General features: G+C 38.5%; 3 protein-coding genes across 4 annotated transcripts in view; 1 reads left to right on the top strand and 2 right to left on the bottom strand.

Annotated features, from left to right (window-relative positions):
* The window catches only part of LOC106142184 (protein cramped), a 50,105-nt gene extending 49,159 nt beyond the window's left edge, over window positions 1–946 (bottom strand). The window contains exons 1-2 of the mRNA XM_060950176.1: window positions 717–946; window positions 332–441 (exon numbers count right to left, since the gene is read on the bottom strand). Coding sequence (XP_060806159.1) covers window positions 332–441; window positions 717–729 — 123 coding nt within the window. The 5' untranslated portion in view covers window positions 730–946. The remainder of the gene's footprint in view (window positions 1–331; window positions 442–716) is intronic.
* Window positions 947–1,182: 236 nt separating this feature from the next.
* Window positions 1,183–11,383, top strand: LOC106142194 (E3 ubiquitin ligase Rnf121). 2 transcript variants are annotated; one of them, XM_060950174.1, is made up of 8 exons: window positions 1,183–1,356; window positions 1,437–1,471; window positions 2,082–2,223; window positions 3,372–3,526; window positions 4,585–4,813; window positions 5,317–5,419; window positions 6,553–6,685; window positions 8,659–11,383. In XM_060950174.1, the coding sequence occupies exons 1-8, from the start codon at window positions 1,324–1,326 to the stop codon at window positions 8,783–8,785; spliced, it is 957 nt and encodes a 318-aa protein (XP_060806157.1). In that variant the 5' UTR covers window positions 1,183–1,323; the 3' UTR covers window positions 8,786–11,383. The 2 variants fall into 2 exon arrangements, with proteins under 2 accessions (XP_060806157.1, XP_060806158.1); XM_060950175.1 differs by having other exon boundaries at window positions 1,184–1,356; window positions 8,213–11,383.
* Window positions 11,384–11,683: 300 nt separating this feature from the next.
* LOC106142183 (apoptosis-inducing factor 1, mitochondrial) lies at window positions 11,684–27,088 on the bottom strand. Its single transcript, XM_060950173.1, has 16 exons — window positions 27,010–27,088; window positions 25,918–26,138; window positions 24,322–24,465; window positions 23,217–23,277; window positions 22,697–22,833; window positions 22,104–22,231; window positions 21,314–21,501; window positions 18,738–18,923; window positions 17,659–17,811; window positions 17,168–17,250; window positions 16,598–16,723; window positions 15,900–16,076; window positions 14,723–14,838; window positions 13,793–13,916; window positions 12,479–12,603; window positions 11,684–11,803 (listed from the first exon to the last, which is right to left on the bottom strand). The coding sequence occupies exons 1-16, from the start codon at window positions 27,074–27,076 to the stop codon at window positions 11,788–11,790; spliced, it is 2,052 nt and encodes a 683-aa protein (XP_060806156.1). The 5' UTR covers window positions 27,077–27,088; the 3' UTR covers window positions 11,684–11,787.
* Between the last annotated feature and the right edge of the window lie 424 nt (window positions 27,089–27,512).

The following is a 27,512-nucleotide window of genomic DNA, read 5'->3' on the forward strand; positions in this document are numbered from 1 at the left end:
AGGGAAGACAGAGCTCACAGCATCCTAGCCCATCGCCAAAAGAATCTCAACATTACTAGCCTTTCCCTTAGGGAACTTTTACAGCACCCATGTCCTTTACTTATATTGCCCCCATAATGCATGTTACATTTGTCATTATTAAGTAAATGGTCCCAGTCGAGCCCCTTGTTTATGAGTTAGACGTAATATGTAACTATTTAGTTATTTAATCAGCAGAACAATATGGTCAAATATCCTCTGGTGTCACTCACTTTTACCCCAAGATTTGTATGTCTTCATATCATTGTATGGAAACCGGGAATACAGATTTCAAATTCAGCATATAACTCACCTTAGTTGTGACAACCTTGGTGGAGACATTCAGTGGCTTGGTAACAGCTGCTTGGTGAACGACTGCTGCTGGCGGCTTCACCTCCGCTGCTAGTTTTGGCACAGGCACTTCTGTTACGAAAATAAAATCATTAATTCCGAACAATAAGCCTCCAAAAAGAGCAGCGCTTAAAAACTTCAATGCCAATAAAAGATTAACATAACCATGTCTACATTAGGTACTTAACGGTCAAGTGCCTAATGTATATATTATACGGTTTTGATTGTGTAACTTCTTAAAGATTTCCTAAAACTGAATCAGGAAACCAACGGCATTCAAAAGTCAATACAAAGAATAGAACTGCATTGAAAATTTGTTTTGATATTGAGACATGTTTGAGGTTTACCTTTGTTGGGCATGACGACTATGGTGTTGTTAGATCTGTTTTAGTAATGAGAATTACTATATTTATTTACATGTTAGCATTCCTAATTATCTACATTGTATCAACGAATATTTATAACAACATCGCCAAAGAAAAAGGTTTTTTATTCATAACCATAACACAATTTTTCACGAAAACAAACATCTATTTTCCCACTGAACCTATCTGACTTTACCGTTTTTTAATTGACATTGACAAGTACCTTCATGTCTTTACTTTCTTTTTGTGATGTAATGTCAGCAAGCGACGGCATCGTAAATATATCCTTCGCTGCATTCGCCTCCTCCTCTCATCCACAGAATGCGGATTGTGCAGATAATAGTGCCGTGCGGTTCTCTGCCTACCCCTCCATTAAATTAATTATAGAAAAACATTGTGACATTGACATTATATGTATATGGCAGTGACATTGACACGTACGATTGCTTTTGATTCCTCTCCTCTCTCCTTTTCCGGCATTGATAAACCTACAAAATTTTGCTATTACAATTTAATCCAATTAGAATTATTGATTGATAAATATTAAATTTAGCTTATTGTTTTAGTGTTAATTGTTTTAAGCGCAATCATGGATCTCCATCGACCGGTGGACCCTAATAAGGTATGTAATACGACTTTATAACCAAACAACAATTCATTATTTGCCTAAAATCTAATTAATATTCTGTTTAATTCTTATAGACTTATGAAGAATTGACGGCTGATGAAAAGCTGAGGTAAGTGAGCCATTTACTTCTTTAAGAATTCTTTGTACTATTCAATGCAACTGATTTTGTAAACAATACATAATGTTTGCCTCTTTCTATTTTACAAACATGTCCCAGAAAGCTTATTATATCTACAAAGGTCAGATTAATTAAACATAAAAATAAGACCCAACGTTTCACCCTTGTAGTTCCTATTGAAAAAACTTACATTTTCTTTAAATTGATTATCAGTGACTGTACAGAGATAAAGTTTTTAACTAGTAGCTCCATCTAGCTTCGCTTGTATGTATATTTCGGATTATATATTATATGTATAGCTATTAAACTCTTTAAGTTTCATCCAAGTATGTCAAACACACATACAAACTTTAGTACCTATTTATTTTATTATGTTCATACATAAAATCACACCTTTTTCCTGGAAGAGTAGGCAGAGACTACTTGCTTTTTCCACTTTCCACTTGCTACAATCTCTCCATACTTCTTTCGTTTCATCCACATTCATAACACTCTTCATGCGAGCTTGGCAATTTCCTCATCCTCGACTTCGTCAGGACATTCTTAATATGATCAAGGTTATATTTTTAAAATTATTTTAGTATTATCCACTGTTTCACAGATATGACCACCAAAAGTTACACGAGCTTCACAAGGGACACGAATCAATGCACACAACAATGATACTAATATTGATAATGACCCTGATTGTAGCACAGATTATTGTGGTCGAGTGGAAGAAACGACATTACAGGTCTTACGCTGTAAGTACACATTTATAAATACATACATACATGTAATTATGTCTATATCCCTTGTGGGGAAAACAAAGCCAAAAGTCTTAAAAAGATGGATCACAGCTGTTTGGCCTAATTGATAGAAAAGAGATTCAAATAGTGACAGGTTGCTAGCCCATGATCATTAACATTAATTTATATTCTTACAATTTAGACTTTGCACTTAAATGGATTTAAGAGATCTATATTTATATATATGTAAATGGATGTCCGATGAAAATGCTGCAGTGTAGTTTGTTCCGCTGCTTCGTCTACACAAGTGCTTTGGAAGCAGTAATAGTTTTAAGTGATGTGATGTCAATAAGTGATACCTTGTATCCAATTTTGAAAATAAATCTATTCTATTCTATTCTAAATGTACAGTAGGTGGATTTGATGCAGCATTTGCACCCAATCTACCAACTGACCCTACAGTCACTTTGTGTAAAATCCTGACTCACCCAATCCAGGATCCATGGTCTCAAAGGCATACCCCAAACTCTTCTCCAGAGTGGTGAATATACAACCGGGACTAAAGCCAGGAGGTAGAAGAAGACTTTGATATGGTCAAAAATATGTCATAAGCCGTGCCATGTGGTTCCTGGCACCAACACAAAAAAGAATAGGACCACTTCATCTCTTTCCCATGGATGTCGTAAAAGGCGACTTAGGGATAGACTTATAAAATTGCAATCCTTTTTTTTAAGGCGATGGGCTAGCAACCCTGGCGAGCAGCTGAGCGGGGCTATTCAGTCTTTTCGGGACCGTTGGCTCTGTCTGCCCCGTATGGGATATAGACGTACATACATACATACATATAATCAGGGGGCAATTGCGGGGCAGAGAGCCAACAATCTTGTAAAGACTGATAGGCCATGTTCAGCTATTTGGCTTTAAGATAGAATTGAGATTCAAATAGTTACAGGTTGCTAGCCCATCGCCTAAAAAAGAATCCCAATTATGTAAGCCTATCCCTTGGGTAATCGCCTTTTACGACATCCATGGGAAAGAGATGGAGTGGTCCCATTCTTTTTGTATTGGTGCCGGGAACCACACGGCACAGACGTGACTATATGTATGTATGTATATGTCATAAGAATATATAAGAAAAAACAAAAAATGATTAAATTTTCCAGTTTTTCACAATGTGCGCGATGTGGTCAATACCAGTGCTGATGAGCGTTAAGAATCATTGGGTGCGCTTCATCGTGGTGTGGTCCATATTCACCATGCTCACCGCCGTCGTCATCAGGAAGTCGACGCATAAACCCATGTCTGTCACCACGCCCAGGTGGGTTCAGGTTACATACATACATACATACATATGGTCACGTCTATATCCCTTGCGGGGTAGACAGAGCCAACAGTCTTGAAAAGACTGAATGGCCACGTTCAGCTATTTGGCTCAATGATAGAATTGAGATTCCAATAGTGACAGGTTGGTAGCCCATCGCCTAAAAGAGAATCCCAAGTTTGTTAGCCTATCCCTTAGTCGCCGTTTACGACATCCACGGGAAAGAGATGGAGTGGTCCTATTCTTTTTTGTATTGGTGCCGGGAACCACACGGCACAGGGTTCAGGTTCAGTATGTTTTATTTAATAAATAAATATAAATAAATATATACGGGACAAATTACACAGATTGAGTTAGTCTCGAAGTGAGTTCGAAACTTGTGTTACGAGATACCAACTCAACGATGCTATATTTTATAATAAATACGTATATAGATAAACATCCAAGACCCGGGCCAATCAGAGAAAGTTCGTTTTCCCAACATGCCCTGGCCGGGATTCGAACCCGGGACCTCCGGTGACACAGACAAGCGCACTACCGCTGCGCCACAGAGGCCGTCATATTTTATATATTTACACAACGGCTAACGGCTCTATTACTTACTAGAGACTGTCCGCGACTTCGTCCGCGTGGTAACATACCCGCGGGGACTCCGGGGTAAAAAGTAGCCTCTATGTTATTCTGTGTCTTCAGCTACCTACATACCAAATTTCATTGTAATCGGTTCAGTAGTTTTTGCGTGAAAGGGTAACAAACATCCATACTGGCATACTCACAAACTTCCGCATTTATAAGTAGGATTCTATTTTGTATTGTGGTTCCCAGCACTATGGAAATTACAGTTATTTATTATATTTATTTATAAACTTGGGATTCTCCTTTTGGCGGACGGACTAGCAACCTGTCAGTATACGAATTATTAAGCCAAACATGCTTTGTCTACCCCGCGAGGGATATAGACGTGATTAAATGTATGTATACGAGTATATGTAAAGCAAAGCCCCGTTCTAAAACTATTAGTCCATATACGAAATTAACTAATTCCACTTTTTCAGATTAGTTTACAAATGGTTCTACCTCATATACAAAGTGAGCTGTTGTCTCGGCGTGGTGGGGTATATCCTCATGATGCTCACCTTCGTGGGTCTCAACCTGGTCTTCGGCCATAAACCCCAGCAATGGATGGACGTGGCATTGATGCTGTTATTCTACGGATTGTATTTTGGAGTTTTGGGACGGGACGTCGCCGAGTATTGTACGGATAAGATGGCCGCTTCTATAGGGGTGAGTCATCTACAAACGTGTTTAAAATCGTATAATATACCTATTAGTATTAGTTTATAATACTAACAACTTATATATATAAACTATTCTATTCTGTTACAATTCATATTTTATAAAAGTAAAGTATAAACTAATATGAAAATTGATGATTGTGATAGAATCGTTTTGTTTTCAAAATTGGAAACAAGGTATCACTTATTGACGTCACGTAACCTAAATCTAATTATATCTACTACCGCTTCCAAAGCGCATAAGTAGAAGAAGCTGCGGAACAAACTACACTGCACCATTTGCTTTAAAGTAGGTTGCCTACAATTTTCAATTTCGTCATATTGCCTAACGCCGTTTTTGCTGAATAGTATTTATAGACGGATTACGGTGTCAAAAATTAAATATTAGTAATTAGGTGTTAATCAATCATGATGTCAAAACTAAATTCTTTCTTCTTTTCTTTTTTTTCTTCTTCTTATTCTTAACTCAATTAATGATTTTATATATTACAGTATTACACACAAGAGGGTATACCCACACGGCAATTGGAGAGTAATGTGTGCGCGGTCTGCGGAAACCAATTGTTAGTTAATGTGAATGAAGAAGGGGTTTTAGGTATGTACTGTACTTACAATAGATAAAAACATCTTCATATGAATTACATACATACATACATATGTATATATAATCACGTCTATATACGTTGTTGTTGCGGGGTAGACAGTGCCGACAGTCATCAAAAGACTGATAGGCCTCGTTCAGCTGTTTGGCTTAATGATGGAATTGAGATTCAAATAGTGACAGGTTGCTAGCCTTTCGCCTAAAAGAGGAATTCCAATTACATATATAAGACTATTCCTTAGTCGCCTTTTACGACATCCATGGGAAATAGACGGAGTGGTCATATTTTATTTTTCCTATTGGTGGCGGGAACCACACGGCATATGAATAAAATACAAAAATAGTTATGGTACTACTGGTCTGACACATCGATATAAGATATGGGTTAGACAGAGCCAACAGTCTTGTAAAAACTGAAAAACCACATTCAGCTGTATGGCTTACTGATGGAATTGAGATTCAAATAGTGACTGGTTGCTAGTCCGTCGCCTAAAAAAAGAATCCCAAGTGTTATAGCCCATCCCTTAGTCGCCTTTTACGACATCCATGGGAAAGCGATGGAGTGGTCCTATTCTTTTCTGTATTGGTGCCGGGAACCACACCACACTAATATTTTAACCTATTGACAACTAACCCTTTTTTGTCCTACTTTTTTTTTGCCTTTCACGACATCAATGCATGTATGTATGTGTAGCGGCCGTTCAGACTTCATGGACAAACACTTTTTGACTTGACAATTTAGATGACTAAAACCGACTGACAGACTTATGAAAAAAAGGAGAATCGACTGGGACACTAAGGAGACGACGAGACGACAAGACGTATCTTGAACGGGAGAAATGCTTTTTTATTCAGACTAGACAAATAGACCCTCGGCCCGTTCAGTATGTATGTATGTATGCCTACTACTATTATAAAGGCGAAAGTTTGTATGGATATTTGTTACTCTTTCACGCAAAAACTACTGAACCGATTACCATGGAATTTGGTATGTAGGTAGCTGAAGACCCAGAATAACACATAGGCTACTTTTTATCCCAGAGTTCCCGCGGGATTGATAGGGTTTCCATGCGGACGAAGTCGCGGGCGGCCTCTAGTGTATGTATTGTATAATTCTCTCCGTACAGAGAACACGTACAAACTGACATGCGGCCACGTGTTCCACGAGTTCTGCATCCGAGGATGGTGCATCGTCGGCAAGAAGCAGACGTGTCCGTACTGCAAAGAGAAGGTGGACCTGAAGAGGATGTTCACGAATCCGTATCCTTTTTTTTATTTCCACATTAGGTACCTACATTAGGGTAAAATTTTACCATGTTCATACTGTTCATATTGTCATGTTTTGTAACCCTTACCTATCATACATGCCGTGTGGATCCCGGCACCATTACAAAAAAAGAATAGGGATCCCTCCATCACATTCCCATGGATGTTGTACAAGGCGACTAAGGGATAGGGTTATAAACTTGGGATTCCTCTTTTAGGCGATGGGCTAGCAAGCTAACACTATTTGAATCTCAATTCTATCGCTAAGGCAAACAGCTGAGCGTGGCCTATCAGTCTTTTCGAGACTGGCGGCTCTGTCCACCCCGCTAGGGATATAGACGTGATCATATGTTAGACAGAGCCAGCAGTCTTGAAAGACTGACAGGCCACGTTCAGCTCTTTTGTTTAATGACACAATTGAGATTCAAATAGTGTTAGCTTGCTAGCCCATCGCCTATAAGAATAATCTCAAGTTTTACAAACTTGAGATTATTCTTATAGGCGACGATTCCCTTAGTCGCCTTTTACGACATCTACGGTAAAGAGATAGAGCGGTCCTATTCTTTTTTATATTGGTGCCGGGAACCACACGGCACAAATTTTACCCGTTTTCTGACTTTGCTTGACTGGAGTCTTGTATATTTTCCGATGCGATAATAATTATGTTACATTATTCACTTATTGACGTCATCTATATTATTTATAGATTTGCATCTAGTTGCTTGATTGTGCAGATTTTCTCACCGTTTCGGAGTATCGGTTAGCCATCAAACTAATGTCAAATTTCAGTAAAGTCATTGGTCTCGGTGGGATTTGAACCTGTGTCTGTGCGTCATGCTTTTTCATTCAAACACTAAAAAGAGATGGACTATTAACAAATCGGAAGTCATTGGCACGCTTTTTCTTTTAATCGATCGACAACTAACCCTTTTTTGTTTTAACATTTAACTTTATCGCTGTCTGGAAGAGATTGCTTTAGCGATAGGTCCGCCATTTTTACCATTGCGTTTTTTTTCTTCTTAAATGTCTGTGTTCTCATGATACAATATAGAGTTTTATAACATAGAATTTGGAATATTACAAGACGGTAGAAATGCCATCTATAGGATTATGTCATCGTCTTGAAAGACGATAATCTTGGAAATACCATCGTGGGACGTCATAGTAGTTTTAAAGCTGTCAAATAAGATAAAATTGTTGACTGATGGTGGTGATTATCATCAGTTTCGACGACACATGTACTAGTAGTTATATTTATTTTTGTAGGTATTGAAACAATGGATATATATTTTTAAACAATTCTTCTGTTTAAAAATACATTTTTAAATTAATCGCTTTGCTATTAACCATATTTTATTTTGCAAACGTATTTTTTTATTGTAAGATTTTTCCACATTATCTACCCATTTTTAGTACGAAAAGAAAAAAATGAACTATACCACTTCTATAGTCTTAAACAATTCAAAATTCTACGTATTTATCCATCTAACAATCCTTATGAAATCCTTAACCTATTATTAGCTGGGACCGCCCCCACATACTGTACGGTCAACTCTTAGACTGGATCAGATGGTTAGTGGCGTGGCAGCCACTCATATTGTTCCTAGCCCAGGGAATTAACTGGCTTTTAGGACTAGAGTAAGGTGTGATAATTATATGGACTGGTCGTAGTTTACCGATGTTGTTATGTGTTAATAGTTTTTTTGTAAAATATGGGTCCATAACAGGGCAGATTTACCTGATTACCATTATTGGGGCATAGTGTCTGCTCTTGATGGTACATATGATCAGTCAGTCAGTCTATTATGGTCATGGACTATCTAACGAGCATAATCTTAGACTGGGTCAATAAACCTCGATTTTATAGACCAGTTAATTGCACGGACGGCTTAACCAACATAACCCATGTAATAAACTGAAGGTTTCAAGGTTTCTTGTTAAATTTGAAATCCTTAACCGAAAATTAGCTGGGATCGCACCTATGTGCTATATGGCAAACTCCTAAACTGCATTAGATGGCTGTTCTTAGTTGGCTTTGAGGTTATCCTGTTTAGAATTTGTATTCGAATCGACCTATCAGGAGTCTGGCTGTAGCCCTGTGATTTGTAGCTTTGATAGAAATCGAAATAATATAAAACAATCGAAAAAGCCATATGATTATTGTAATTAAATAAAAGCATTACAATTGGTACTTATTATTACGAAAAATTATAAAATTTTTGACGATAGTAAAATTAGCAGTAGTAGCCATATTGTTTTTGAAACTATAAGAATGACTTGCGCGCAATTTTCCCCGCAGTTGTAAAGTTGTTAAATAAAACTCAGTATTGAGATGAGATATAAAAGCGTTGGGACTGATGGTGACGATTACCTACTATCAGTTGCAGCGACATATTTAGCAGAACTCTTATATAATCATCTATTATTTCGAATTCTATAGTATTTCACACTAAATTCTTTTACATGGCTGCGTCAAGGCTAAGTATCAATTGTCATTTTAAAATGATTTTTATACAATTTTACTAATCCCACTGCTGCCACCAAAAATTGTATAAAACATCACTTTAAAATTAATTTAAAAATAATGTCTATAAGTACGATTATCGTTGGTAATCGATGCCAGATAATTATTGCTAATTCCATTTAATGACTCTGGGATCCCCCTTTAAGACTCCGATCCAGAATAAAGTCCAGATATTATAAGGTGTAGTGCATAAAATCCAGTTTAATTTTCTTGTTTAATTTTCTTACCTTTTACAATTGAGTTTTACTTGTAAAGTCTTTTTTTCCTGGCGTTTCGCCCTGGTTACATCTTCACCACTCTTGAAAGGAGACGCCCTTGACCATGGATCCTGGATTTGGTGAGTCAGGTTTTTACACGAAGCATCCCATGTGAACTCCGCAATCTTCGCATGGGAATCTGACTCATATTGGATCAAATTCAGTTTTACTTGTGAAGTACTTACTTCTATTGAAGACGTCATATTAATATTGTGCGTTTTCACAGAATTTTAGTAAGTTATCACTATTTTGTATGTCTTTTTTTCCAAATTGATATCAGAATTAAGATTGTATTAAATCTGTACATTGATGTACAAATAGAATTATTGTATAGATGGATTTTGTAAAGTACACAGTATTTATGGATTAAAATTTTAAAATGCGATGTATGTATTATATTAAAATATATCATAATGTATTGTATAAGAAATTATCGTGTTATCCAACACTGGAATGGAAGCAAGTCACATTTTATGTTTCGACTAGCATTAGCCCGCGAATTCGCTCGTGGTAACTATTTTTTTTCTTTCGGATAAAAGTACACAATTTATTTTCTCAGTATTGTTAAATATTTAGGAATGGGAAGTAGGTAAATCGTGCTTTTTCGGATGCAAGTCTCATTAAAATGAGTCTTGTATCCGAAAACTGTCAAGAATTAAATTATTGATAAAAACCTGCAAGCAAATCCATTAATTATTTCGTCTATAAGAAAAAAAATTGCGGTGAAGGAAACGTTTATTCGTGAATTGTAATCCTCTTGTCTATATTCACACGAATTTTGAGTGAAAGGTTTAATTTAAAAATTGTACCCCTGTGAATTTGAATGTTAGTTAAATATGTAAATAATCATGTGATGTCGAGTGTGTGATTTTATAAATAATTAATTAGTTATTATCATTTATTCATTCATTATTACTTAATTAAAGATTGCCGTGCCATGTGGTTCTCGGCACCAATAAAAAAACAAAGAATAGGACCAGTCCTTCTCTTTCCCATGGATGTCGTAAAAGGCGATTAGGGGATAGGCTTATAAACTTGGGATTCTTGTTTTAGGCGATGGGCTAGCAACCTATCACTACTTGTATCTGAATTCTATCATCAAGCCAAAAAGCTGAACGTGGCCTCTCAGTCTTTACAAGACTGTTGGCTCTGTCTACCCCGCAAGCGATATAGACGTGACTATACATATGTATGTTTGTTTATACTATTGAGACAAAGATCAAAAAAGTTAAGCAAAATGATGAGCAAATTAACATTACTTTTGAATATTACATAATTCAGCCACTTTCCGGGGTTTTTTTTTAATCTGGCGTTAGTCTCAGAGGCATCCTCACCTTTTTGCAGAGGAGTCGGGGTTGTGCCTCTGACCGTGGTCCTAAATTGGGTGAGTCAGGTTATTACACAAAGCGACTCCCGTCTGACCTCCGCAACCTTTGCAGGGGAACATAACCCGTATTGGATCGTGGTACGTGCATGGTTAAGTAAAAATAAATGTGAAGATGCCATTAAAAACATCCTGTAAAAAAACCCAAGTCTCGCAGCTCAGTCTTTCTACCGTAAGAAGTTGTGAGATCCATGTAATACCAAGTCGGTTAATCTATTTAGTCTCTACTTAAAGGACCTTTTGCCTTATCCTCCAGATATATAAGTCGCTATTTTAATCCAGTAATCGTAAACCAGTCAACTGAAGTGGTTTTTAAGCTTAATAATATATGATTTTTTATGATTCCTTTTTAATTTGCAGTGATAAGTGATACGTTGTATCCAATTTTGAAAATAAATCTATTCTATTCTATTCTAATGTATGTATCGAAACGGGACTTGGTTAGCTTATTGTTTGTAAAATTATGAAGCATTTGTAGTTATATTTTGTACAAATAAATCGGATTCAATATTTTCGTTATTATTTTTTATGGTTTTTTTATTTTGGTTTTAACCCTTGTAACATATATTATAAATAAATAATTTTAACAAGTTGAAATTATCAAAACATTGGCAAGAATTGCACTTTATCGATACACTCTTGACAGAGTGGTCTTGGTTGTCATGTAGTCGTGGAAGTGGAGCGGCAGATGAAACACTTCGCACGATTTCAACATGCACTTATAAATAATATTTGCAGAATACATAATTATATTTGCTATGAGAACAAACTATGAAATCATATCTATTAATAAAACATGACGAGAAACGTTAACTTTTTATTACAAACTCCAACCTTCAACATGTCAAATGATTCAGTATTGTAGGACGTCAAATAAATACGTTAGAAAATACACGATTTATATTTCAGGTCACGGCGTCTTTACTTTTTTTCAGAATACTCGCCAACTGAAATGCAAATAATAATTGAGATTAAATATAATTCAGATACAAACATTGAAAAGTTATAAATTGTGTAAATTTCTGTGGAATAAATATATTAAATTTGTTATATTATTTTTTATGTGCAATAAAGATTTTTCAAACAAACAAATTAAATATTATCATTAGTGACGAGTGTTGGGAAACTTTACCTTATAGGAATATGAATTGCCGTGTGGTTCCCGGCATCAACAGAAAAAAGAATAGGACTAATCCATCTCCTTCCCATGGATGTCGTAAAAGGCTAAGTGATCGGCTTACAAATAAGTAACAATAAGTACTAGAGGCCGCGCGCGACTTCGTCCGCATGGAAACCCTATCAATCCCGCGGGAACTCTGGGATAAATAGCCTATGTGTTATTCTGGGTCTTCAGCTACCCACATACCAAATTTCATCGTAATCGGTTCAGTAGTTTTTGCGTGAAAGAGTAACAAACATCCATACTGACATCCTGACATACTCACAAACTTTCGCATTTATAAAAGAATTGTATTTATGTTTTAACGAACAAACTGAAATTTCTGACTGATTTTGACGAAATTTAACACAAGTAGAAGAGGAATATGGCCGATTTTTTCCGAAAATTCTCACGGGAGCGAAGTCTTAAGTAACTTTATATTATAAGTATAAATCGAACTTACTTCTTGATGCATGGTCCGATTTCAACCAGGTCAGCCGCTTTCGGGTACTCGCACTTAGTGTCGTGGAAGCCGAGCAGTTCGGCCAGCAAGTTGATCTCCTTGTACGACGGCTTCGCGCGGAGCAACTGAAAATTATGTCATCATTTTGTGGAGGAGGAGGAGAGTGTGGAGGGCAAGGTCGGAGTGGGAAGACCTAGACGAACGTATCTTGATCAAATTAAGGACGTCCTGGTCAGGACAAGAGTACCCGAAACCGCCGAGCTTGCATGAAGAGAGTTATGAATGTGGATGAAGCGAAGGAAGTGTGCAGAGATCGTGGCAAGTGAAAAGAGGTAGTCTCTGCCTACCCCTCCGGGAAAGAGGCGTGATGTTATGTATGTATGTATTTTGTGGTTATACCTACTTATCAAAAACACGCCTCTTTCTCAGAGGGATAGGTTGAGAGTACTTATCCACTTGCCATGACTCCTATTTGTTTGTAATATCTTTATTGCATAGAAATTTATACAGTAACAAGAAAATAGTACATAATTATAAAAAATATAAATCACTTGCAGCGGCGGACTTATCCCATGAAGGGATCTCTTCCATTCAACCGGCAAACAATAAAGGAACTATATATGTATAAACTTATTAATAAATAAACATACTTACATGAACTAAGATAAATTGCCTGACGTACGATCTAGGTGCTCAACTGGAATTCAACTCCTGCATACTCTTCTTTCGCTTCATCCACATTCAATCTCGGGAGATTGAGGTTACGTAAGAAGTGGACATTATCGTCCGAAAGGTACGGAAAGTGGACGACCTGGAAATGCTCATTCCGGGACGACTCATACTCACTCAACGACTCATCCTAAAGGATCAATCTGACATTTCGCCAGGACGTCCCCTATTTGATTAAGGTAAGTTCATCTAGGCCTTATTCCTCTCGTGGTGAAATGCCTACGATTCCATCATGTCCTCAAAATGGCGAAAAGGGCGCACGTAGGGGTTTTAGTGGGTAGGCTGGTACATTATGTGCCAGTTATCCCACACTCTCCCGGGTGAAAAACTGGGGGGTTGTCCGCAAAAAGGATTTCCACTTCGATAACAAAAAAAAGACATTCCTCCCCAACTTTCACTCACTCCTTATATATTAGCTTTGTCAACCTGCTTTTAATTTATCCTCCACGCATGTCCTAACCATCTAAGTATTCCCATTATCTATTCCTGTTACTATATCTTGTTTCCATCACAACGTTCCTTTTCACACTGTACTTTATACTGTCACTCAATTAAAAAAAAAAATAGTTGCAAAAGACAACGTACCTCAGTGGCGACCATCTTCCTGTCATCAATTGGTGGCATGTTCCAGAAGGTGAACCCGACCACGGTCTCATCTCGGAGGTAGAACAGAAGACCGCGTTTGTACTTGTGTTCGTATGTCTCGCTCCTGTCGAGGTTTAACAGCCAAGATGACGCAGAGACAATGATTTTCATCTCTCAAACATGTAATATAAGTTTTATTGGTCGATCGATGTCGACGGCCTCTGTGGCGCAGCGGTAGTGCGCTTGTCTGTGACACCGGAGGTCCCGGGTTCGAATCCCGGCCAGGGCATGATGAGGAAATAACTTTTTCTGATTGGCCTGGGTCTTGGATGTTTATCTATATAAGTATTTATTATAAAATATAGTATCGTTGAGTAAGTATCTCGTAACACAAGTCTCGAACTTACTTCGAGGCTAGCTCAATCTGTGTGATTTGTCCCGTATATATTTATTTATTTCTATTTATTATTTATTGGTTGGATGGCTGGAAGCTTGTTCTGATGACTCTTCTAAGTAACATAGATAAGTTGATCAACAAATACCCTTATGAACGAGAACCTTCTAATAAAATTCCACTGAAAAAAAATTATAAGGCCTCATTGCGGCAAACAGGAGTCTCTCCGTGTACTTATCTACTCGATGGGGCTCTTAAGGACTTCCCCACACAATCACGGTGATTTTTTTTGATGATCATGACGAAGTGATGAGGGAAAACATCATGAGAAAACCTTTTTATTTCAGGCAACTGAATGTGATCCAATATGGGTTGAGGTCCTTGCAGAGGTCACACGGGTCAAACCTGACTTACCCAATCCACGATCGTGGTCTTCAAGTGACCTAAAGTGAGGGTTCTTTTCACAAGAAGGATGCAACCAGCTCTAATACCACGAGGAAGATGAAGTAGTAAAGAATAAGTGCTGAAGAACTGACTGTTTAAAGCAAATCCTGTCGCCAGCTCCTTCATGAGCCTGGGGTAGTTCCTCTGCTTCCTCGCAAGGCTTGAACAGAGCTACGATCGGCATGCATGCTCCCACCTCGCCCACCACCTGCAAAACGAATGCGATGACAAATTAAGGACTGTTTTTTTTTTATTAATTTTATTTGATTAATCTTTTTGTTTGTTATGTCACATATGTTTTAGCTTTTATTTGGCTTTCTAGTTTGATTTCAATTGGATACAATATTCAAACTAACTAGTTGGCCATTGTTTTGCTTATTTTGAAGACGCCAATGGTTTATTCTATATTTATAGATATTATTTATATTATAGTAAATTACATTTATGAATTATCTGTATTTAAATTATTGAGGTAGCCTTCTGGTTTGATTGCCATTTGATACAATTCAAACCAGTTGGCTAGTGCTTTATTTCTTGTGTGTTTAGACGTCACAAATGGAGGAAGGACTGTTTGCATGAAGTAATGAATGTGGATGACGCGAAAGAAGTACACAGGGATCGTGGCAAGTGGAAAGATATAATCACGAACCCCGGGAAAGAGGTGTACCTACTTCATGTGAATTGCATTCGAGGAATTTCTTTGGGTGAAGAAATACTACACGCATGTATCTGGGACGGGATTGACGCCAGCCAAATGCAAATCATAAAAACCGGTTTATGAGATACAGGCTGGTGACAGACAAACGGCCAGATAGCGATTAGTATATAGGGTCCCGTTTTTACCTTTTAGACAAATATTTAAAGGAACTCAATTTTTTCCTCGATTCCATACCTCGACCCTCAGAGCCATCATGTTGGCCAGGGTCCAGTAGTCAGTCATGTTGGCGCCGGCGATGTAGCCCTGCTCCTCAGCGTTGTCGTAATGCTCCATTCTAAGCCCGGCGTCCAAGGTACCAGCTCGAAAACACACCCTTTCTCAGTATAACCAGGTTCAAATCCTACTGTAGCAATGCAACAATGACTCTTCCGAGTAACATTGTGTATGATGACCTATGCTCTTAGGGGACAAGTCATACCTAAGCTGGGTTAAGTCCAGGTTGGTCAGGCAATGTCACAGGCAAAGACTCCCAGCAATGGGAACAAAAACGAAGAGCCTCTCTCTATACAGGGCGACTTCTCTTGACTGAAATATTCCACCATGTTCCATACCTCGACCCTCAGAGCCTCCCCCAGCTTCAGCCAGTAATGGGGCTCCATGTTGGCCGGGGTCCAGTAGCCGGTCATGTTGGCGCCGGCGATGTAGCCCTGCTCCTCAGCGTTGTCGTAATGCTCCATTCTGATCCTCGTGTCCTTCCATTGGGAGTAGATGCTTGCTACGTCACCAGCCTGTATGGTGATAAATGGGTTATAATCACGTCTACGTCCTTTGCTCCATCCAACCGTCTCTTTCCCATGGATGTCGTAAAAGGCGACTAAGGGATAGGCTTAAAAACTTGGGTTTCTTCTTTCTTGGCGATGGGCTAGCAACCTGTCACTATTTGAATCTCAATTCTATCATTAAGCCAAATAGCTTAACGTGGCCATTCAGTCTTTTCAAGGCTGTTGGCTCTGTCTACCCCGCAAGGGATATAGACGTGACCATATGTATGTATGTCCTTTGCGGGGTAGAAAAAGCCAACAGTCTCGAAAAGTCTGAAAGGCCACGTTCAGCTGTATTGGTTTAATAATAAAATGCTAGCACATCTCCTACAAGAAGAATCCCAAGTTCATCAGCCTATCACTTATTCGCAATTTAAGACATCCATGCGAAAGAGATGGATTGGTTCTAATCTCTTTTTCTATTGGTGCCGGGAACCACACTTCTTTTTTCGACTGCAAAATAAGATAAGAAGATGAATGACGTGTACCACGTAAAGGTGAGTCCTGGCCTCAAGTTCTGTGTTGACCTTGAATCCTCCATTGATGGAGTCGGTCTCCAGGAAAGAACGTCCGGCCATCTCCACTCGAGGTGTAGACCCGATTGCTACCAGCACCTAGAATGGATTTGAAGAATCTGATTAATTTTGAACAATTCTGGACTTTGGTCAAAGGCAAGCCCCGGTACACACATACATACATATAATCACGTCTATATCCCTTGCGGGGTAGACAAAGCCAATAGCCTTGAAGAGACTGATAGGCCACGCTCAGCTGTTTAACTAAATTATAGAATTGAGATTTAAATAGTGACAGGTTGCTAGACCATCGCCTGAAAGAAGAATCCCAAGTTTGTAAGGCTAACCCTTAGTCGCCTTTTACGACATCAATGCGAACTTCATGGTCAAACCGCTGTTTCCTCAACAACTGATTGAGCTCTTAAGTGCTTCAATAAAAATATATACTTACATATAGAGAATGAATAACAAATGAATTGTTTGATTGTAGGTATTTACGTATGTAGAGGTATATAATAATAAAAAAACAAAAAAAAAACTAACGTAATCTGTCACTAGTGAAGATCCGTTTGACAGCGTCAGTTCCAAGCGGTTGTCAGGCGTTATGAATGCGTCGTGAATTTGAGCTGAAAAAATAAAAGTTCTGGGTTCTCTCTTTCCACAGCTTGAGACTGGATATAAGAGAGAAAAATTTACTTTGTGGCATTATAGAGAGCGCTTTTTATTTTATAAATAATACAGGTATTAAACGCGCACGTAACGTACCTTTATTTTATCTCGGACGTTTCGAATCATGTTAAAATGATCCGTGGTCACCGAGCGAAGTAAAATGAATAAGTAAGTAAACTTTAAATAAATGTACGTTATAAACGTTAAATATAGGTACGTCACGTGCGTGTTTAATACCTTTATATTTTAATACCTTTATAAAAAATATGCATATTGCATGAAAGAGTAAAGAGTAACAAACATCCATACTGACATACAAACTTTCGCATTTAGGTATAATATTAGTGGGATATATCACTACTCACTCTGCGGCATCATGGTGACGCCTTCACACCTGATCTTCTCAGCGGCCCACTGTCCAAGGTACTCCGGCACGATGTTGGACAACACACCCTTGCCTTTGTACATGTGAACGAACTCTATGGGCGGGGTTTCTGGGGGGCGCTCCACCACTTCATCTGTGGTGAAGTATTTGGCACGTAAACAAAAGTTTTTAAAGGTTTCCCAAAACCGCCGAGCGATGGAAGTATGCAGAGATCGTGGCAAGTGGAATGAGGTAGTCTCTGGCTACCCCTCCGGGAAAGAGGCGTGATTTTATGTATGTATGTATAATAATTCTAGCAACTGCTTGAAGAGAAAAAGGTTCGACTGGCAGAGAGTGATTTGTGGCAATTCCAGTGTTAAGTCCACCTGTTAAACATTTTACGTGTATAAACATACATACATATGGTCACGTCTATATCCCTTGCGGGGTAGACAGAGCCAACAGTCTTGAAAAGACTGAATGGCCACGTTCAGCTATTTGGCTTAACGATAGAATTGAGATTCAACTAGTGACAGGTTGCTTGCCTATCGCCTAAAAAAGAATCCCAAGTTTGTAAGCTTGGTCGCCTTTTATGACATCCATGGGAAAGAGATGGAGTGATCCTATTATTTTTTATATTTGTGCCGGGAACCACAGGGCACGTTCTTACGTGTATGAAGTTCATATAAATAAATAACTTAGGTACTATTAAGCCAAATAGCTGAATGTGGGCCATTCAGTCAGACCAGAGATCGGAATAGGTAGATTGATTTTATGTGCTGTGTGTATTACTTGCATCATGAATTATCATAGAAAGCATAACATGGATAAGCCTCTTTTCCGGGATTCACATTGTCCGCGGGTACAATTACGTAGGACTACAATTTACGTGAACGAAGTCGGGGGAAAACAGCTACCACTAATATATTCTTCATCCCACTTGTAAAAATTCCAAAAAAAAAAACTTAATAATTTACAAATCCCGCAATCCCGGACGGAGGCATGTCCATAATAATATATACGTTTCAGTTCATTGACCCCAATTCAATCTACTTATTCCGATCTTTAGTAATAACTCACTCATCCTGCCCAGATGCCACGCCAGCTCGCAGCCCAACACGCCCCCCCCGACTATTGTCACGTGCTTCGCTTCCTTCACTCGGCGGTAAGACAGCTCCAAATCCCTGATAGTGCGGAGCACGCTGACCTTGTCCCGGACCGGTTTTGGCGCCGAACAGAACAAATCTAAATTCTTAGCCTTTGACCCTGAAATCGGTATGAATAAGATAGAACACGGAAAGAGGTGGAAATGTTGAGAACTGCTGGCACTTCGATAATTTGAAAAAAAAAAAAGAATTGTGTTTTCTTTTTTCAAATAAATTTTCCAGGTTAGTTTCAAGTATGGATAAAAAAAAAACAAAAAATTAATTATGTTTTCTTTTTTCAAACACATTTTCCAGGTTAGTTTCAAGTACCGAAGAAAATATAATGCAGTTCCATAGAGAAAGTATTGCAAGTGCATACAACAAGATGAGTTTCATGCGGTGTATTGTAAAATAAATACGTGCATTTGTTTATTATGTCGTAGGCTTCACTTCCGTGATCATTCAAAATTCAAAAAAAATTCAAAATTTTTATTCATTATAGGCTATTTGACAAAGTTCTAAAAACTATCTTAGGGTATTTATTTGTTTATAAGGAGCCCTACAAAAATACTTTTCTGCCTTTATTACAGCTATTTTATTAAAAAATCGAAAAAGAAAATGAAATATTCAAATATGCCGCCAAAACGCGACTTTTAGCAATATGGCGGCCATGGCATGCAGTGACGTAAATTTCGTGTAAATATCATACAAAGCTTGTTGGTGTTTCGAAAAGTTTTGATTTTCTCTTGTTTTATTTAACTTGTGCCACGTCATATGTGTGAAAATTATTAAAATGAGTTCCTATAAATGTTGTGCAGTGCCTCAATGCACTAATACAACAATAAAATCTCCTACGAAACTGTTTTTTTCTATGCCGATGGATTTGAATATTCGCAAGAAGTGGTTTCAGATCATGATCTAAGATCAGTGGTTACCAAGATATACTTACTATTAATGTTTTCACATTCCTCAGTTCGGCAGCATAGAAATCTTTTTTTAGATTGTCTTCTTCAAAGACAATCCAGATTTCTTCTTCCAATCATTATTGCGTCCACTTTTGGTAGGTTTCGGCTGTCAGCTTTCGCGGAATTGGTTTCCATTATTAAATACCTATGTTATCTGAGTAATCCTGAGCGATCAAACACTTATAAAATCTTGAAAAATAATAGCGAACACTAAGGAACGGTACGATCCACAGTCTGTTTATGGATAATTGACGTCATAATAGAAATAGCCAATCACGTTCGTTTTTAGTCACGTGACAGCTGCATATAAAAACCTAATTTTCTGAGACGGATTTTGTTTAAATAATGCAATATTTTTATCTCGCGTTATTACAAATCGCTCCAAAAAAATAATATTAAGACTGATGACATAAAAGAAATGTATATTTTTAATACAGTCAAATAGCCTATTATAGGATACTAGAGGCCGCCCGCGACTTCGTCCGCATGGAAACCCTATCAATCCCGCGGGAACTCTGGGATAAAAAGTAGCCTATGTGTTATTCTGGGTCTTCAGCTACCTACATACCAAATTTCATGGTAATCGGTTCAGTAGTTTTTGCGTGAAAGAGTAACAAACATCCATACAAACTTTCGCCTTTATAATAGTAGTAGGAAGTAGGATAGTAGGACTATTATATCGCTTAATAATTGTCGTATGGTTTAACAACATTGGTTGACGTCAAATAAATTACTTAAAAACTAAGTTTACTGCCGCTTCCAAGACGTCAGTGCAGAAGAAGCGGTAACAAACTGCACTGCAGCATTTTCTTCAACAACATTACAGAATTAAGTAGCTTCTTAGTCAAATTTCATAAAAAAAATTCAAGTTATTTGCTCTTAATCTATCCTTAAATTTATTAAATTCTTTTTTTAGGATTCCATTGCAAACATTTCTATCGAAAAAATATTTATTACGCATACACTTATAACCTAAGAGTACTTACCCGAAACCGCCGAGCTTGCATGTAGAGAGTTATGAATGTGGATGAAGCGAAGTAAGTATTCAGAGATCTTGGCAAGTGGAAAGATGTAGTCCTAGCTTGGGAGTGGAAAAAAGGCGTGATTTTATGTATGTATGTATGAAGTTTTGAACTTACTTTAATGTTAACTCAATCCGTGTAATTTGTTCCGTATATATTCATTTTTATAAATACCCCTCCACTCCAGGAAAGAGGCGTGATTTCATTTATTAATTCATTCATATGGTCACGTCTATATCCCTTGCGGGGTAGACAGAGCCAACAGTCTTGAAAAGACTGAATGGCCAAGTTCAGCTGTTTGGCTTAATGATAGAATTGAGATTCAAATAGTGACAGGCCGCTAGCCCATCGCCTAAAAAAGAATCCCAAGTTTGTAAGCCTATCCCTTAGTTGCCTTTCACGACATCCACGGGAAAGAGATGGGAGTGGTCCTATTCTTTTTTGTATTGGTGCCGGGAACCACACGGCAAATGATTTTATTCATGTACCTACATTTAAAACCTGCTCTTATTGGCGTAACATACCGGTAGCAATCAAAGCCCTCTCGTAGTAAATCGGCTGTTCGCCACACATGGTCCGGACGTACGCCACGTGGTCGTCCGCGTCGACCCGCGACACGGTCCAGCCGGACGCGATCGACACCGCCGGCCCAGTCTTCTTGCGGTAGAACTTGACCGGATCCATGAAGTTCTTGCATAGGGACATGTACAATCTGAAGAAAAAAAAAAAGGAAATAAAATTTAATATCGTACTCCTGGCGTGAGACGGTTTATGGACCGGGTCCATAGAATTTTTGCATAAAGACATGTACGTACATTCTGAAAAGAAGGAAAAACAGATAAATACCATCTTTCTGGTATTGGTGTTGCTGGTTTGACGGCCTCTGTGACGCAGTGGTGGTAGTGAGCTTGTCTGTGACACCGGAGGTCCCGGGTTCGAATCCCGGCCAGGGCATTATGAGAAAATAACTTTTTCTAATTGGCCTGGGTCTTGGATGTTTATCTAAGTATTTATTATAAAATATAGTATCGTTGAGTTAGTATCTCGTAACACAAGTCTCGAACTTACTTCGAGGCTAACTCAATCTGTGTAATTTGTCCCACAGACAACATATATACATATATGTCTGTCTGTATGGATGGGACACTAATATATATATGTATATACAGACACGACGCGACACCGCCGGCCCAGTTATCTTTGAGTCACATGACCAGTTCTCAGACCACAGTGCGGCGTGGCCAAATCAGCGTTCTCCGTAACCCGTTACAGAGAAAAATAGTCATGACAGATAGACAACGAAGTGGCACATACGTGTATCTTTTGCCATCCTGAACATAGTGGAGGTGACTCAAGTCAGGCGGCTCCGCGTTCCACCACATGTGTTTCGACATAGCCGGCCTAGCGTAGGGCAAGATGTCTTCTTTTGTAACGAAGAATACCTGAAACATATATGTATGTCTTACGGATACGGACGCCTATCACTAACGACGGATATTGCCGTGTGGTTCCCGGCATTGCCGTGTGGTTCCCGGCACCATTACAAAAAATAATAGGACCATCTCTTTCCCATGGACGTCGTAAAAGGCGACTAAGGGATAGGCTTACAAACTTCGGATTCTTTTTTAGGCGATGCGCCAGCAACCTATCACTATTTGAATCTCAATTCTATCATCAAGCCGAACTAGCTGAACGTGGCCATTCTATCTTCAAGACTGTTAACTCTGTCTACCTCGCATAGGATATAGACGTTACCATATGTATATGTATGTCTTACGGATATATGCCTATCACTATAATGACTTAAGTTGTGAGCGCTCTGCGCGCTATTTTTATTGTTTATACATATATACACATCTATACTAAAATTATAAAGCTAGTATGTACTTCAGGACACCACGTATCACCTTGGCCTTCTTATCGTGTTCCTGTATCGCCCTGTAGGCGGCCCACCCGGCCGCTCCCGTGCCTATGATGAGGTACTGTACGCACGCGGGCAAGTCCTTCTCGTGGAAAGGCCGCTTGATGATGCGCCGTGGTCGCCCTGGATTGATAAATACTTAGATTCATTTATAAACATCCTAAGCTGAAGAGTTTGTTTGTTTGTTTGATCCTTTTTTTGATCAAAGACCTCCTGGCAAAGGGTCAGGTCAAAGTACCCGAAACCGCCGAGCGGTAGTACGCTTGTCTGTGACACCGGAGGTCCCGGGTTCGAATCCCGGAATTAATGTTGAGAAATAACTTTTTCTGCTCGGCCTGGGTCTTGGATGTTTATCTATATAAGTATGTATTATACAATATAGTATCGTTGAGTTAGTATCTCGTAACACAAGTCTCGAACTTACTGCGAGGCTAACTCAATATATGTAATTTGTCCCGGATATATATATTTATTTTATTTAATCCAACTGATAATTTGTAACTTACAAATGGGTTTAGAATCGCTGACTCTGTCACGCTCCTCTTTCCACAGGTAAAATCTGTAAATCTGGGTAAAAAAATATCATTATTTATGTCTTACATATAAAATTCCTGTACTGCTCCGAAACGGCTTGATCGATACATGCATACATACATACATATGGTCACGTCTATGTCCCTTGCGGGGTAGACAGAGCCAACAGTCTTGAAAAGACTGAATGACCACGTTCAGCTATTTGGCTTAATGATAGAATTGAGATTCAAATAGTGACAGGTTGCTAGCCCATCGCCTAAAAAAGAATCCCAAGTTTGTAAGCCTATCCCTTAGTCGCCTTTTACGACATCCATGGGAAAGAGATGGCGTGGTCCTATTCTTTTTTGTATTGGTGCCGGGAACCACACGGCACTTGATCGATTCTCATAAAATTTTGTGAGCAAATTGAGTCGGTCTGAGAATCGGCCAACATCTATTTTTCATACCCCTTAGTGATAAGGGTTGTCCACCCTTAACATTTTTCTTTAAGTATAAATTACTTAAAAAAAATATATGGCAAAGCAACGTTTGCTGGGACAGCTAGTATGTATATATATGTATTTATGTAAATCAAGGAAAAAGAATTTGTAACTGAAACTAAAAAGAAATTCAGTACAAGGGCGCTACTTATTTCTAGAGAAATTTCTTCCAATACGACAGGAAAATGAAAAGAAAGATTGTTCTGAATTTTTAATGGAAATAATTGAACAACGTGGGTAAAAAAGGGACACAACAAAATTGAAGTCATTTTATATGTTAGGAATCTGTTATAAACTCTGATAGCATAGGTGGTGGATTCTACATACTTTGATGCTAAATAAATATATATAATAATAATATAATACTATAAAAATATTAAAGACCCAGGCCAATCAAAGAAAGAACGTTTCTCATCATGCCCTGGCCGGGATTCGAACCCGGGACCTCTGGTGTCACCGACAAGCGCACTACCGCTGTGCCACAGAGGCCGTTATACAATACATACATACTATATGTCTCATATGTACATATGTGTATCACGTATTTATCCCTTGCTGAGTAGACAGAGCCAAAAGTTTGAAATAAAGAAGTACTTACTAATCCCATGATAGTAAAGAATGAGCCGACGGCCCATACGTAGATCCAGGGGAAAGGCTTCGGCGGCGGCACAGGGCACGGCGGGGGCGGCGGGGGAGGTAGCACAGAGCAAGGCCCTTTAGTTTTGGCACAATCTAGCATCGGCTGTGAGGAAACAATGATTTATCCCAAGACTTCATTCAGCTGATGATTTAACCTATTAGTTTTGAGTCCCAATGCTGAGCAGACGCCTCTTCCACATTCAAAACTTCAGAGCAAGATCTGGGCTAGTCACAGAGTTAGTTGTTAGTCTTGATAATTTTGAAAAGTGAATTGAAATCGACAAATAGTTTTCATACACATTTATTTCGGTATCAAGCGACGACTACCACAAACTCGGGTGTATTTACACAAATTTTCATTTTTATGCGCCCAAAATCAGAGTCCTCAATTACACTTGTTTCGTACTCGAATCAGATATTGGATTTTCTTCTTTCTCTGCTTCTTCCAGTAATGCCAGTCGGTCTAACGGCTTCCACGGCTCATGGAAGGCATACTTGTATTTGGTCCGCCCATGGTACCCAAGTTTAGGCAACGTCTCCTTGACCAACTCCTGCAATTTCCTTTCAGGTTTACGCTTCCAGTAATCCGGATGGATTATAGCGGAATTATGGAACAGATCTTGACAGGGTTCATATCCACAGGCCATCTGTCTGTACATAGGGTTTACTGCATCCTCATTGGGTATCTCCTGTCGATAAATCAAATTTTGACTTGGCTGTCGCGATTGGTTTTAGTGCGTTGGACGAATCCTCCCTTCACGATCCCTGGCTTCGTTCATTTAATTTGTGATCAAGTTGGTTGCTTCTCAAATTCTTTCTGTTAAATTCTTACCAGTTTCGTTTATAATCGATCATGCAATCGTTCGGGACCATATTGTCGGAGCCAGACGACTTGGAGCCTTTTCCTCTGAAGAATTTTTTCAGTACGCTGAAGAAGCCTTCCTCTTCTTCTTCCTTCCGCTCCTCACAACTCTGTTGTTGATCTTGGGGGCACTCCTGATAGCCCTGGCTTTGTGGGTAGGACGGATATTGCTGGCCGCTGTGAGGATCGTGCGTGGAGAACACCACTCCGGTCCACTGATGAAGAAAGCACAAGCTGGATTTCATTAGATTCAATGTTCTCCCAAAATGGGGCGTCCTGGATTTGGATTGTCTACCCCGTGGGGATCGTGTGAGGGCTCTGATTTCGTCAAACGCACTAAGATTATGGTTTTGTCGCAAGATAAGGAAACAAAAGCTTACAGTTTTGATCATGTTAAAAACAGAAATCTAAAGAATGTATGTGAAACGTTTGAAATAACACAAACAAAACAGAGGATAAAAATGAGTTTTCTTTTTAGTAAAAAAGAAAACTTTAAAAAGTATAAAGTTTTAACATGGCCAAAGCAATTACAGGAAATTCGTTCCAATGACTGACCCAAATTATTTTTATCATCAAATCAGTATTTTACTCGCAAAAACAATGGAAATTTCTAATGACGATGATGCTTTTTCATAAAAAGTGAGCTGTTTGTTCAGATTGGAACCCATAAGTTAATTAAAATCAGGGTCTCACCTTCGCGTTGCTCGGCGGAAGAGGTGGTACCACGATATCTGGGACCTTTATTTTATAGGGGTCGTAGTTCGTTGGCTGTGGGTACCCTGGACATTCTGGGCGCCAGGCCGTGGGCGGTGGGTCAGCCTGTTCAGATTTGGGCCATTCCGTCATCTTCTTCCCTGCTTTTTGGTCTATAACCTTGCAGCAATCCTTGCTGTCTTTGGAATAATTTCTTCTACCTAAACATTAAGAAAGTTACAGTTTCATATTTCTGATTACGTTTGTATTATGAATATAGTTTGACCAACGTATCTGCTACGTGGTGATTATAATAATATTATTCAATCATCTTGAAGGTAAATAACCAAGGTCAATAATTTCATAAATGTTTGGCTATCATTACAAAATGGCCTTGGAAGAATTACATAATAAATAAATATAAACGGGACAATTAACACAGATTGAGATAGCCTCGAAGTAAGTTCAAGACTTGTGTTACGAGATACTAAGTCAACGATACTATATTATGTAGTAATATTAAATACTTATACATAGATAAACATCCAAGACCCAGGCCAATCAGAAAAAAATACTTTCTCATCATGCCCTGGCCGGGATTCGAACCCGGGACCTCCGGTGTCACAGACAAGCGTACTACCGCCACAGAGGTCGTAAATAATAGAAGAATCATGTTCGTATAAATAAATTGATGACAGTAAGTGTTTATCATTGTCTTTACTAAAAATTGTATTAACTTTAGTACCCAAGCGAGCATCCATAATCATTGCCTTTACCTAAAGAAGAATATAAACATACATAAATCACGCCTCTTTCTCGTAGAGGCATAAACTACATCTTTCCACTTGTGACGATCTCTGCATACTTCTTTCGCTTCATCCACATTCATAACTTTCTTCATGCAAGCTCGTCGGTTTCGGGCACTCTTGACCAGACCTACATTTATTTATCCCCGCGTCATAACCCAACCATGAAAGCATTCCGTTTTATATTCCTGTCACTATATCACATTCCCTTATCATGCTGCTTCTTATCCTGTCACTCAATTATGGTATAAAAGGCTTAATAAATGACGTCCATTGAAAAACTTACTGATAGTGGAAACAATATGTCCCAAATTTCCATTGTTAATGGCAAGCACTCCGGAATTGTGTTTCATGGCATTACAGCACCTGAGAGGGGTCCCGTACATTGTAAACAGGCAATTATTTAACACAAAGAATTTATATTTTATCCAGTTTATTGTTAGTTACATAGTTTTTGTAACGGGTGATTTAATTTTCATTTTCGCAGCAGAAACAAAAGTTGACACCGATTGGAATATAGAATGTGCGGTTTCTTTTTAAACCAAAGAGTATTGTGGAAAGAGTTAGAAGGAAATCATAGATTATTTTTAAACATGGTCCTGGTTACGTTTGGAACGCGCTAATCTCAGGAAATACTGGTTCGAATTGAAAAAATATTTTTGCGTTGAATAGACCATTTATCGAGGAAGGCTTTAGGCTATATAACATCACGCTGCAACTATAAGGAGCAAAGAAATAATGGAATATGTGAAAAACACGGGGAAAATTATTCATCCTTGAGGGCTTCAA

The sequence above is a fragment of the Amyelois transitella genome, chromosome 21 (assembly GCF_032362555.1).
Source record: "Amyelois transitella isolate CPQ chromosome 21, ilAmyTran1.1, whole genome shotgun sequence".
Taxonomy (NCBI): Eukaryota; Metazoa; Arthropoda; class Insecta; order Lepidoptera; family Pyralidae; genus Amyelois; species Amyelois transitella.